At 41.4% G+C, this 13,967-nt stretch overlaps 1 protein-coding gene across 1 annotated transcript; it reads right to left on the bottom strand.

Annotated features, from left to right (window-relative positions):
- Positions 1–3,489: 3,489 nt before the first annotated feature.
- LOC128573527 (uncharacterized) lies at positions 3,490–9,638 on the bottom strand. The gene is made up of 6 exons (XM_053573760.1): positions 9,563–9,638; positions 8,541–9,347; positions 7,440–8,285; positions 5,827–7,325; positions 4,364–5,721; positions 3,490–4,045 (listed from the first exon to the last, which is right to left on the bottom strand). Exons 1-6 carry the CDS (start codon positions 9,636–9,638, stop codon positions 3,490–3,492), a joined length of 5,142 nt encoding a protein of 1,713 aa, XP_053429735.1.
- Between the last annotated feature and the right edge of the window lie 4,329 nt (positions 9,639–13,967).

The following is a 13,967-nucleotide window of genomic DNA, read 5'->3' as shown; positions in this document are numbered from 1 at the left end:
TAGTTTTAAATATTCAATGCTTTGTTTCTTTATTTTGTTATCATATTAGTAAGAATTTAACTCTTGTGAAAAGGAAAGTCTTGGGTCTGGGAGGAACATGGAAGAATTGCAAACTAGTTATCCAAGTCTGAGCCTGTAGCGCAAGTGTCTCCTCAGGCCTGGTTAAGAAGGGGTTTACCACCTTGGAAGAGAAGACAGAACCAGAGATATAGGAAGGTGCAAACCGTTCAGGGCACATGTGTCCCCATCACACAAAGGAGAAGCCATTGCCCATTACATGAAATGAATGGTGCATAGTCTCAGCAAGGAGGTCTACTGAGCCTTGGCCTGAACTATAAAGTGGCCTCTGATAGCTGTGAGTTCTAGGGGCCTGGGCATTTCTCAACTTCCCATGAGACAAATGGTTCTGCAGGAAGGTTACAGGAGCCAGGGTGAGAACCACAGACCTGGGACTGCCCACCTCAGACCAAAGTCTCCCAGGGGTCCATACACTGATGTCAGCAGTTGAAGTTGCAGCCCTCTTTGACCGCCCTGGCAACCTTTATCACACTGGCACATAGGAAACATGGTAAAAGGGCAGAAAGAGTAAACTCTGGGCAATATCCTGGTTTAGGTTTAGCTGGAGAAAGAATGCCACAGGGCGAGTTGGGGGCATCGATGCTTCCCTTTCAGGATTCAGGGCTAGGTCATTCCAGACACCCTCAGAGGAAACGTTCCACAACTTCAATCACACACAGGATATCCTAGCCTTACCCAGACTCTTTATGACTCCAGCCTGGGCCATGTGGAGGCAAAGGAAGATAGTCCTAGCGAACACAGAGAGTTTGCTCAGTTTAATCATGCAAGAAAATGTGAGGGTGCACCTGGAGGCTTGACCTGTTTGCATCAATTTTGGGTCCCACTAGCAGAGGGAGCTCTGGTTCTCCAGTCAGAAGGGCCTCAAGTTGACCTGGAGATACTACTTGTTTCCTTTCACCTCCCAGGAAGAGAAAATGTGAAATAACCCTGGGTTATAACTTCCTAGAGCCCCCCCCAGGACTTTTCCAGGTGCTTTAGGGCTAGCCTGGCCTTTCATCATTCTTAATTTATATGATGGTTTTTAGGCAATAGGAGGGAAATGTCTTTGGCAGGACACTCATCAGGACCTCTCTCCCCACTTTGAATCTAGAACAATTGAAACCTCCCCTTCCAAAAGTGTTCAAATATGGGTGCAATTGAGGTGTTTACTTGTAACTCATTAACACTTGAGACACACTCAGATACAAAGAGAGAGCAAAATAATGTGGTAATTCAAGGTCATTTCTAGATTAATGAAAAATGCTTATTCATTGTTCTCCATGGGACTGTATTTTAACTTAACTTAAAATGAATATTTTATTATTCTTTAACTTATGTCTTTGTGTCTCTATGACTTTATAAAAACTTCCTAAGTTGACAGTGTCAAAAGACTGACCTGAGATCATTTTAGAATGAAAACCCGAGGCCAAATGAACCTTCACATTCTTTCTGCTCTCCTCTAAAAGTGTATGCTATCTTACTTGTTTGGTACAAAGAACATAGCTGACTTCTGCAATGGTGAGAAGTAGATTTATGAAAGCACACAGGAGAAACGGGATCTGATACGAGAGGCAGAGAGATGCCAGGAAAAAAATTGCTCTAGAGCGACTGCTCTATTTACTGAGATCTGCTTTTCTAGCACAATCTTCTGGCTGCCTCAAGTATTTGCTTTTTACTGTGCAATGAGACTCTTTCTTCTTGCTCTGGCTAGGCCTGTGCTCACTGACTTCAAGTCCAAATTTAGAAAGCAAAATCCTTTTCAATTGGTTTAACATGAAAATAACTTAGTGTCTGCCCTTTTATTCTCAAGTTTTTCGTTTGCAGCCCCACATAGTGACACAAAACCTTTTAGTTTGCAAAGAAGTTTGATATTCACTATGATTTTATACCAAAACATGACAAAGGATATTAAGTGAAAATAAAACAGTCTGCAAACAGGAAGGCAAAAACCCTGAACAAAATTTTACCCAGTGAATATTGTCATATATCCTGAAACCATCTCTTTTAGGAATATCTCCTACCCACTGACTTCTAGGAATCCAGAAATCACAGGAGCCAAAAGTAAATGAAGCAGAAGGTGATCTCTTTATTGGCAAGCAAGTGTTTGAAGGAGCTTTAGGTTTAGAAACCCCAAGGACAAGAAAGCGTGAGCTAGTGGGGTCATCCATGGATCAAGGATCTGGAATCACTTAGGAGTCTGTATCTCAGAGACTTCACAGACTTCCCTGAGGTCAGGTGACACCTAGAGAGAGAGAGAGAGGACAATCAGTAGTTAAGAGGGGGCTATGGGGATGGTAGGTGGGGTATCTGCCTTCTTTAGCTCAAGTTGGACCAAGCCCCTGCATGTTATAATGCCAGGCCAGTAGTTGTCAGCTGGAGCCATGATTTCTGCTCCACGTCCTCTCTTCAGGTAAAGTGCTACTTATTGCAAAAGGGACAAAAAAGCATCTGTTCCCTCAGTGGGATTTAGTTTTCCTCTGATGACATTGCAAATGTCCAGTGGGCATCTGACATCCCTCCCTTTCCATCTCCATCTCCTCTTCTACATGGTGAACAGAGATTTTGTTTCTTTCTCCTCATCTCTTCTGTATCTGAGAGAGAGTACAGCTAATCCTTGGGCTTGTGATGTCTGAAGGAGAAGAGAAGAACCCTAACAGGGATGCAAGAAAATTCACTGATGTGCGCAAAGAAAATATTTTTTTTTTTTTTTTTTTTTGTAGAGACAGAGTCTCACTTTATGGCCCTCGGTAGAGTGCCGTGGCGTCATACAGCTCACAGCAACCTCCAACTCCTGGGCTTAAGCGATTCTCTTGCCTCAGCCTCCCGAGTAGCTGGGACTACAGGCGCCCGCCACAACGCCCGGCTATTTTTTGGTTGCAGTTTGGCCGGGGCTGGGTTTGAACCCACCACCCTCGGCATATGGGGCTGGCGCCCTACTCACTGAGCCACAGGCGCCGCCCAACGCAAAGAAAATATTAACTACTATAATATTTTATATAAGAAATCACAGTTGTCTAATCCAAGGTATAATTGACAAGAGTACATCATAAACTTATAAATATGCATACATATTCAGTGCATGTTGAAAAAAATGTAACTGCTAAGCATGTGCAAAAAAAAATCATTGAGTACTTAATTAAGCATAGAAATGTTAAAACACAGTAATACACAGCTATGATTTAACAATAAAAAAAAAACACCCCAGTAATATAGTAGGCATGCTTCCCTGCTGCTGCTAGGTGGTCTTTTCACCAGGGAATGGTGCTCCCATTCCCACAGCTTGTAACGTAGAACTTCTGTTGGTATGGATAAGGGTTATTAGTCTCAAAATGGTCCTGAGGAGACCCCATGTGCTAGTTCTAAACCTGTGGGCAGGTGTTTCTAGTACTGGATAAGGAACTTACCTTGATATTGGTCCTCTTGTTCAAGAGGTTAACGCCTGATAGCTTTTTGTGGATACTGGATTATCTTTGCCATTGCATGTTTTGAAAACCCTTCATGGTTAGCATGATCTTGCAGAACTTTAAGGCTATTGTCAACATTTTGGGAAACACGAGTGTCTTTAGATCCATCCTGGTGTCTACCAGGTTGTCTATGACGGACTAGATTTATTACTCTGCTTGAATATGGTGATGGAATTGCATAGACATCATTGCTGTGCCTTTCATCTTGGTTAAGATTTTGTGTCCCGTTGTCACCTTCATGCTTTATCATTATAAGATTATACTTCTTGTGGAACTCCTTTTGGTATCTGTTTTTTTGTCCATGGTAGAGTAGATATTGTTCGTTAGCTATATATTGGGCAAGGAATCTATTTGCATTTGGGGCATACTCTTGAACTTGATGAGGATTTTGTATCAGGTTTAGATTCTTGTCAGCTTCCAGCTGTGGTGTTTTGATGACAGTGATGTGGGATACAGGTTGTCGTATCTGGATTGTATTCTTGTCAGCTTCTAGTGGTTGTGATTTGATGACAGTGACTTGCGATCTAGGTTCATGTATCTGGATAGAATTCTTGTCAGCTTCTACCTGTTGTGTTTTGATAACAGTGGTAACTTGGGATCCAGGTTGCTGTATCTGGATTGGATTGTTGTCAGCCTGCAGCTGCTGTGTTTTGATGACAGTGGTGACCTGGGATCCAGGTTCGTGTATCTGGATAGACTTTGTGTCAGCTTGTTGCTGTGGTGTTTTGATGACAGTGACTTTGGATCCAGGTTGGTGTATCTCGATTGAATTCTTGTCAGCTTGTAGCTGAGGTGTTTTGACGACAGTGACTTGGGATCCAGGTTCGTGTATCTGGATAGACTTTGTGTCAGCTTGTAGCTGTGGTGTTTTGATGACAGTGATTTTGGATCCAGGTTTGTTGATCTGGATAGTCTTTGTGTCAGCTTGTGGCTGTGGTGTTTTGACGACAGTGACTTGGGATCCAGATTCGTGTATCTGGATAGACTTTGTGTCAGCTTGTAGCTGTGGGGTTTTGATGACAGTGAATTTGGATCCAGGTTGGTGTATCTCGATTGAATTCTTGTCAGCTTGTAGCTGTGGTGTTTTGACGACAGTGACTTGGGATCCAGATTTGTGTATCTGGATAGACTTTGTGTCAGCTTGTAGCTGTGGTGTTTTGACGACAGTGATTTGGGATCCAGGTTCGTTGATCTGGATAGACTTTGTCTCAGCTTGTTGCTGTGGTGTTTTGATGACAGTGACTTGTGATGCAGGTTGCTGTATCTGTATTGAATTCTTCCCACCTTCTAGCTGTGGTGTTTTGATGACAGTGACTTGAGATCCAGGTTTGTGTATCTGGATAGACTTCATGTCAGCTTCTAGCTGTGGTGTTTTGACAATGGTGACTTGGGATCCAGATTCATGTATCTGAATAGACTTCGTGTCAGCTTGTAGCTGTGGTGTTTTGAAGACAGTGACTTTAGATCCAGGTTCGTTGATCTGGATAGACTTTGTGTCAGCTTGTAGCTGTGGAGTTTTGACGACCGTGACTTGGGATGCTGGTTGGTGTATCTGGATTGAATTCTCATTACCTTGTTGCTGTGGTGTTTTGATGACAGTGACTTTGGATCCTGGTTGGTGTATCTCAATGGAATTCTTGTCAGCTTGTTGCTGTGGTGTTTTGACAACAGTGACCTGGGATCCAGATTCATGTATCTGGATAGACTTTGTGTCAGCTTGTTGCTGTGGTGTTTTGATGACAGTGACTTGGGATGCAGGTTGCTGAATATGGATTGGACGGTTGTCAGCTTGTAGTTGTGGGGTTTTGATGACGGTGGTGACTTGGGATCCAGATTCATGTATCTGGATAGACTTCGTGTCAGCTTGTAGCTGTGGTGTTTTGACAACAGTGACTTGGGATCCAGATTCGTGTATCTGGATAGACTTCAAAGCAGCTTGTTGCTGTGGTGTTTTGATGACAGTGACTTTGGATCCAGGTTCGTTGATCTGGATTGAATTCTTGCCAGCTTCTAGCTGTGGTGTTTTGATGACAGTGACTTGGGATGCAGGTTGCTGAATCTGGATTGGACGGTTGTCAGCTTGTAGTTGTGGTGTTTTGATGACGGTGGTGACTTGGGATCCAGATTCGTGTATCTGAATAGACTTCGTGTCAGCTTGTAGCTGTGGTGTTTTGACAACAGTGACTTGTGATGCAGGTTGCTGTATCTGTATTGAATTCTTCCCACCTTCTAGCTGTGGTGTTTTGATGACAGTGACTTGGGATCCAGGTTGGTGTATCTGAATTGAATTCTTGCCAGCTTCTACCTGTGGTGTTTTGACGATGGTGACTTGGGATCCAGATTTGTGTATTTTGAATGAATTTCTGTCAGCTTGTAGCTGTGGTGTTTTGATGACGGTGGTGACTTGAGATTCAGGTTCATGTATCTGGATCAAATTCTTGCCAGCTCCTAGCTGTGGTGTTTTGATGACAGTGACTTGGGATGCTGGTTGCTGTATCTGGATTGGAGTATTGTCAGCTTGTTGCTGTGGTGTTTTGATGACGGTGGTGACTTGAGGTTCAGTTTTGTGTATCTGGATCAAATTCTTGCCAGCTTCTAGCTGTGGTGTTTTGATGACAGTGGTGACTTGGGATTCAGGTTCATGGATCAGGATAGAATTCCTGCCCGCTTTTAGCTGTGGTGTTTTGACGACAGTGACTTGGGATCCAGATTTCTGTATTTGAATTGAATTTCTGTCAGCTTGTTGCTGTGGTGTTTTGATGATGGTGGTGACTTGAGATTCAGGTTCGTGTATCTGGATTGAATTCTTGCCAGCTTCTAGCTGTGGTGTTCTGATGACAGTGACTTGGGATGCTGGTTGCTGTATCTCAATTGGAGTGTTGTCAGCTTGTTGCTGTGGTGTTTTGATAACAGTGGTGACTTGAGATTCGGGTTGGTGTATCTGGATAGAATTCATACCAGCTTTTAGCCGTGGTGTTTTGACAACGGTGACTTGGGATGCTGGTTGGTGTATCTGGATTTGAGTGTTGTCAGCTTGCTGCTGTGGTGTTTTGATGACTGTGGTGACTTGAGATTCAGGTTCGTGTATCTGTATAGAATCCTTGCCAGCTTCTAGGTGTGGTGTTTTGATGACTGTGGTGACTTGGGATTCAGGTTGGTGTATCTGGATTGAATTCTGGCCAGCTTCTAGCTGTGGCGTTTTGACAACGGTGACTTGGGATGCTGGTTGGTGTATCTGGATTTGAGTGTTGTCAGCTTGTTGCTGTGGTGTTTTGATGACAGTGGTGACTTGGGATCCAGATTCATGTATTTGGATTGAATTTCTGTCAGCTTGTTGCTGTGGTGTTTTGATGACTGTGGTGACTTGGGATTCAGGTTGGTGTATCTGGATTGAATTCTGGCCAGCTTCTAGCTGTGGCGTTTTGACAACGGTGACTTGGGATGCTGGTTGGTGTATCTGGATTTGAGTGTTGTCATCTTGTTGCTGTGGTGTTTTGATGACAGTGGTGACTTGAGATTCAGGTTCGTGTATCTGGATAGAATTCTTGCTCTCCTGTAGCTGCGGTGTTTTGATGACTGTGGTGACTTGGGATTCAGGTTGGTGTATCTGGATTGAATTCTGGCCAGCTTCTAGCTGTGGTGTTTTGACGATGGTGAATTGAGATCCAGGTTCATGTATTTGGATTGAATTTCTGTCAGCTTGTTGCTGTGGTGTTTTGATGACAGTGACTTGGGATGCTGGTTGGTGTATCTGGATTTGAGTGTTGTCAGCTTGCTGCTGTGGTGTTTTGATGACAGTGGTGACTTGAGATTCAGGTTCGTGTATCTGGATAGAATTCTTGCTCTCTTGTAGCTGTGGTGTTTTGATGACGGTGGTGACTTGGGATTCAGGTTGGTGTATCTGGATTGAATTCATACCAGCTTCTAGCTGTGGCGTTTTGACAACGGTGACTTGGGATGCTGGTTGGTGTATCTGGATTTGAGTGTTGTCAGCTTGCTGCTGTGGTGTTTTGATGACTGTGGTGACTTGAGATTCAGGTTCGTGTATCTGTATAGAATCCTTGCCAGCTTCTAGGTGTGGTGTTTTGATGACTGTGGTGACTTGGGATTCAGGTTGGTGTATCTGGATTGAATTCTGGCCAGCTTCTAGCTGTGGCGTTTTGACAATAGTGACTTGGGATGCTGGTTGGTGTATCTGGATTTGAGTGTCATCAGCTTGTTGCTGTGGTGTTTTGATGACAGTGGTGACTTGGGATCCAGGTTCATGTATTTGGATTGAATTTCTGTCAGCTTGTTGCTGTGGTGTTTTGATGACTGTGGTGACTTGGGATTCAGGTTGGTGTATCTGGATTGAACTCTTGCCAGCTTCTAGCTGTGGTGTTTTGACAACGGTGACTTGGGATGCTGGTTGGTGTATCTGGATTTGAGTGTTATCGGCTTGTTGCTGTGGTGTTTTGATGACTGTGGTGACTTGGGATTCCGGTTGGTGTATCTGGATTGAATTCTTGCTAGCTTGTAGCTGTGGTGTTTTGACGACGGTGACTTGGGATCCAGTTTCGTGTATTTGGATTGAATTTCTGTCAGCTTGTTGCTGTGGTGTTTTGATGACAGTGGTGACCTGAGATTCAGGTTCGTGTATCTGGATAGAATTCTTGCTATCTTGTAGCTGTGGTGTTTTGATGACGGTGGTGACTTGGGATTTAGGTTGATGTATCTGGATTGAATTCATACCAGCTTCTAGCTGTGGCGTTTTGACGACGGTGACTTGGGATCCAGGTTCATGTATTTGGATTGAATTTCTGTCAGCTTGTTGCTGTGGTGTTTTGATGACTGTGGTGACTTGGGATTCAGGTTGGTGTATCTGTATAGAATTCGTACCAGCTTCTAGCTGTGGTGTTTTGATGACAGTGACTTGGGATGCAGGTTGCTGTATCTGAATTGAATTCTTGCCATATTCCAGTTCTGGTGTTTTGATGACAGTGGTGACTTGTGATTCAGGTTGGTGGATCTGGATGGAACTCTTGCCAGCTTCTAGCTGTGGTGTTTTGATAACAGTGACTTGGGATGCAGGTTGGTGTATCTGGATTGAATTCTTGCCAGATTCCAGTTGTGGTGTTTTGATGACAGTGACTTGGGATGCAGATTGTTGTCTGTCCGGATCTCGACTAAGCTTTTGGTTATAGTCTTGCTTCTTGACAATTACCACGTCCTCATCTGTGACAGGAAAAGTCTTGTGGGTTGCAACTTGGGGAGTAGGTGGCTCATATGCAGAATAGATTGGTGCTCGTTTTACCCCTAAATATTTTGTTGACATTTTATATTCACTCTGGGGTATTTCTTGATCAGTTTTGTGTTGTGACCAATCTTGTCCACCATAGAGTGTTCGTTTTTTTCTTATTACATGAACCAGCGGCCTTCCTTCTGTATTCAGATGTTGGTCTGGTATTAGCTTTACATATAGACCATGCTCTCGATTTTCACAAGGATTTTGTATCCCATTATTATCCTCGCCATCTATATGGTATACAGTTAGTGAGGTATCATGGTCTTCTCCTTCATTCTTAGTTTTGCCTTGTTTTTTTAGTTGTGCTTGTTTTCCATTTTGATATGGTCCTAACATATTCATTTCATATTGCATATGCCAATTAACTTGATTATATTTTTGTTTCCAGTTATGATTATTGTTATCTACATGCTCTTCACTGTGAATGAGCAAACTCCTTTGGGACCCAGCTTCTTGTGTGCCTTTTTGTCCAAAAGAGCGTTCATCTTTTAGTTCACGTAGCAATTGATATGATCTACCAGGTAATTGGTCTTTGATTCCACCTGGTAATGGTTAACAAGAAGTTAGGCATTTGATTATCTCCAAAGTTCTCTTCCAATTCTTACCTCCCTCTTCCCCCCGACAATTATTGATATTTCTAGTAATTGGATTTTTCTCAAGAAGAATCTCTGCCTAAACAAGTAACTCCTTGCACTGTGAATACACTTAAGGGCCATTGTCTCAGTAATTATCCCCCATTCTCACCCTCTCCACTTACCATATAATCCCATCACAGCTGATTGCTTTTCAAGGATCAGGAGCAGAGAAAAGGCAAAGAAGATGGTGGACTTCATCTTACCCCAAAATCCTAAGCCTAGGGCTGAGTTGATCTCTTCCTTTATATTTCCCTTGAGTGGGTGTGCCATGGGTGGAGCTGAAGTTACATAAGGCACTGCCCCTTCTTAGGTTATCAGTAAATGCCAACTTCCTCACCCCTGCTTGGTAGGAGACCAGGTCAAAATACCCAGGGATTTAGCACATAATGTCAGAGGCCTTTTCTTACCTCCAGAAACCCCAGCAAAGTTTTATCAATTCTTAGAGATCATTGTGTTAAATCTCTTGCATTTTATAGAAGAAATATAGTACAGAGAAGGAAAGAAACTCACTTCAGTTCCCAAAATTGATCAGTATTTAAGCAAACCTTTATATTCTAAGTCTCCTTCCATGTTGCAATCATTTAAATTCCCCATTATAGATAGAACTCTATACTTCTCCTTGTTTGAAAATGATTTTGAGATACATCCTATTTTACCTGAGAAGGAGCAATTATAGAGGTAGAAAGACACAGAGAGAATGAAATTTTATGGAAGCCAAAGAAAGCAAGTTTCAGAAAGTAAACAGGTGCAACAATGTCAAAAGTGGCAGTGAAATTTATGACAATAAAGGCTGACATGTGTCCAAAGTTTTTTTTTAAACTTTAATTTTTGCTAATGACTTTGATGAGATTAGAGTAATACAGTTTTTTTGAGTTGTCAGATCATGGGAAATAACCTTTTCAAGAAGTCTGAATTTAGAGTAGAATGAGAATTGAGGCTATACCTGGAGGGTGAGGTGAGCTCCAGAGATGTTTTTGAGGATGGGAAATTTTAACTTTTTAAGAATGATAGGAGCAGTTGTGGGAAAAAGAAGTAAAAGTTTTGGTTTTCAAACTGGGTTCTTTTCATGAATCTATCTAAGCAACAACAACAAAACTGTTTTAATTAAGAAAAGGTTCTACTTAAATAGTAAGCAACTCAAACCCCTGAGAGGCTTTGTGAATGTTTGCCACCATTGATGAATGTACTAATATATCAAGTAAGTATGAAAAGAGAAAATTTCTACCTTGTGTAGAAATGTAGGTTTTTGCAATTGGGAAAACATACTGAATGGTCCAAACAACATTCTTTTTCTTTGGTCTATGAAGACTGGGGTATTGGCAAACCAAAGTGGAAGAGGAAATTCTCCCAATGATGACCCTGTATACATTTGCAACAACATGGAGGGAAAAATGTCTGTTCTGGAGTGAATATGTCTTGAAAACATATTTTAATCATTCTATTCTAAAATATTATTATTCCTGTAGGGAAATCTATATGGATGAGGAAAAGGAAAAGATCAACCACATTTTTAATGTAAGGAACATAGATAAAATGTACTGAGTCCTCAAACATAGGACATGTAAGCTACATGGTTTCTCTATGAGCCACTCTGAGCTCCTACCAAGGTTTTCTGTAATAAAAATATTGCCCTAGGGTGGTAGTATTTCCTTAGGGCAGAGACTCCTGTAGATAAGGTTGATGTTATCCTGAAAAGAAATTGCCTACTGTGCCCACTAACCTTTGCAGTCCTCTCTACATGTCCCTTGAGAAAATATCAGGAACCCTACATTCCAGGCTTACTAGTAGAAGAAAGGATCTGATGATATTGATCTTACTTATGGATCCAAGAACAAAACCCTTCTGTAATCCAGCATGTATAAGATACAGATAAAACACAGAGGTCCAAGATTTGCAAAGACAAATCAGGAAAATGCGAAGAGATAATATTATGAGATTATCATACTTACATCAGAATAGAGTTCAATAAAAATTGAAAAAACATTTAAAAATAAAAAAAGAAATGTATTGATAAAGATGAAAGAAATCAGTGATATATACATCCTAGATATAATATCAGAATGGGGAAGGGATCCAAAGATTTGTACTCTTGGAGAAATTTTTTAAAGGGGGAAATATTTAAAATGCTCAAAATTGACAGAAGAATCTGAAAATATGCTTAGAGAACAAAAGTGAAGAGTTTAAAATGTTTTGGTCAATTCTACACAAAATTATTTGACAACTTAGACACGATCTTAAAAATAGAGTGGACAGAATGCAGAGCATAGTAGAATAGAATTCTCCAACAATTGTCCTCCCACTGAAACTTTAAGTTTAATAAATATGTACCCACATTAACACCTTCACAAGAGCTAAGGAAACCAGATAAGAGATTATTGAACCTGGTATAGGACAATAATAGGAAAATATATTGAATAGAGCAGAAAGGGAAGTTTTATATTGCCTGCCTCACTTGTGGTCCAACCTCAGGCAACACCATATTAAAAGAGACACTATTTGGGGAAAATGAAAGGAAGTAAGCCCAGGACCCTTCCATGGAAATAATAACATGCCTTCAACAGTAAAATTCATCACCAGGAGGACCCTCATGACTCCTGAGACAAATCCAAAAACCACAGTAGAAGTACCTGGACCCATCTTGGCACCAGATGGAAACCCATCATCCTTGCAAGATGAACTTGAGTTGTAGCCCACAGCACTGCCAGCTGACTATTGCAGCCACAGGAATGGCATGCTTCAGCAGGTAGGGGTTGGCAGTTCAGTGCTATGCCAGCCTTGTTAGCCAAGAGATTCCAGCCCAGGGTAGCACCAGCAAATGTGGTCCTGAGCTTAGACATTTCTAGGTGTTTCCATGGCTAAAGCTGTCAGGGGTTTAGGGAGAACAACAGATAAGCTGCTTAGAATTTCTGGACAGGCTTACTATTGAAGGATGTTCTCAGAGAAAATGAGACTGCAAAGACTAGAATAAGTGCTTCAATGTGCAGACATCAATGCATGGTTGTAAGGATTAAGAACAATTAGGAGAAAATAGCATAAAAAGACAGAATATGGTGCCAGTGATCAACCCCCAAAAGATTAAAATGTATGCACTGCTAGAAAAAGAGATCAAAAGAGCTATTATAAGGAAGTTCAATGAGCTTTAAGAAATTAGAGAAACAATTAAATTAAATGAGGAAAACAATAAATAACCAGAAAGAGAAATTTGATACAAATATTGAAATATTAATAAAAAATTAGGGCAGTGCCTGTGGCTCAGTGAGTGGGATGCCGGCCCCATATGCCGAGGGTGGCAGGTTCAAACCCAGCCCTGGCCAAACCGCAACAAAAAAATAGCCGGGCGTTGTGGCGGGCACCTGTAGTCCCAGCTGCTCAGGAGGCTGAGGCAAGAGAATCGCGTAAGCCCAGGAATTGGAGGTTGCTGTGAGCCGTGTGACATCATGGCACTCTACTGAGGGCAGTACAGTGAGACTCTGTCTCTACAAAAAAAAAAAAAAATTTAAATGGAAATACTGGAGCTGAAAGACACAGTGAATGAAAAGAAAAATGCAATAGCATCAGTACCAGAACTGACCCATCCCTGCCACAACTGGGGCCTGAAGATAGGCTGACATGGCATCCTCACCCCCTGGAAAAACTTCACCACAGCCTTTGTTAACAACTGCACCTTAAGCCACTGAGAAAATCACAGACACCAACTGATACTATTTATAGTTAAAGACATACAAAGAGTACACTATTGCACATATCCAGATTCAAAACCAAGGTTCCCTAACCAACCAAAGCCAGAGATATATCATCAGGAAAAGAAATCCTCTTACTATAAAAGCAAATTCAAAACATTGGAAGAAGTGACTGTTACACCAGATGTGCAGATATAAATGTAAGATGCAAGAAACAGAAAAAAAAGCAAGAAAATATAACACCCCAAAGGAACACAGCAATTGTGCAATAGATTCCAATAAAAAAATCTTATGAACTCTCCAAGCAAGAATTTAATGTGTTGATATTAAATAAGCCCAGTGAAATACAAGGGAATACAGGAAAACAATATAAAGAAATAAGAAAAACAATTCAATATATGAATGATAATAGATATCTGCAGTACCTAACCACTTAGCCATAGATCAATACTGGTCCATGACCTGTTAGAACCAGGTCACACAGCATCACTGCCTGAGCTTTGCCTCCTGTTCCACCCACCTCCAGTCTTCCATGAAACCAGTCCCTGGTGCCAAAAAGTTTGGAGACTGCTAACAGATATCATTTAAAAAAGAAAATAGAAATTTTGGGATTAAAGAAATCAGTAAATAAAGTTCAAAATACATTTTAAAACTTCAACAATGGACTAGATCAAGTAGAAAAAAAAAATTTCAGAACTTGAAGATAAGACTTTTTTTTTTTTGCAGTTTTTTTGGCTGGGGCCAGGTTTGAACCTGCCACCTCCAGTATATGGGGCCTGCTCAAGTATACTCCTTGAGCCACAGATGCCACCCAATGAGACTTTTGAAATAACCCAATCAGGTAAAA

The sequence above is a fragment of the Nycticebus coucang genome, chromosome 21, assembly GCF_027406575.1.
Source record: "Nycticebus coucang isolate mNycCou1 chromosome 21, mNycCou1.pri, whole genome shotgun sequence".
NCBI classification, from domain to species: domain Eukaryota; kingdom Metazoa; phylum Chordata; class Mammalia; order Primates; family Lorisidae; genus Nycticebus; species Nycticebus coucang.
Note: the sequence above shows the minus strand (reverse complement) of the source record. Positions and strands in the feature narration are given on the sequence as shown.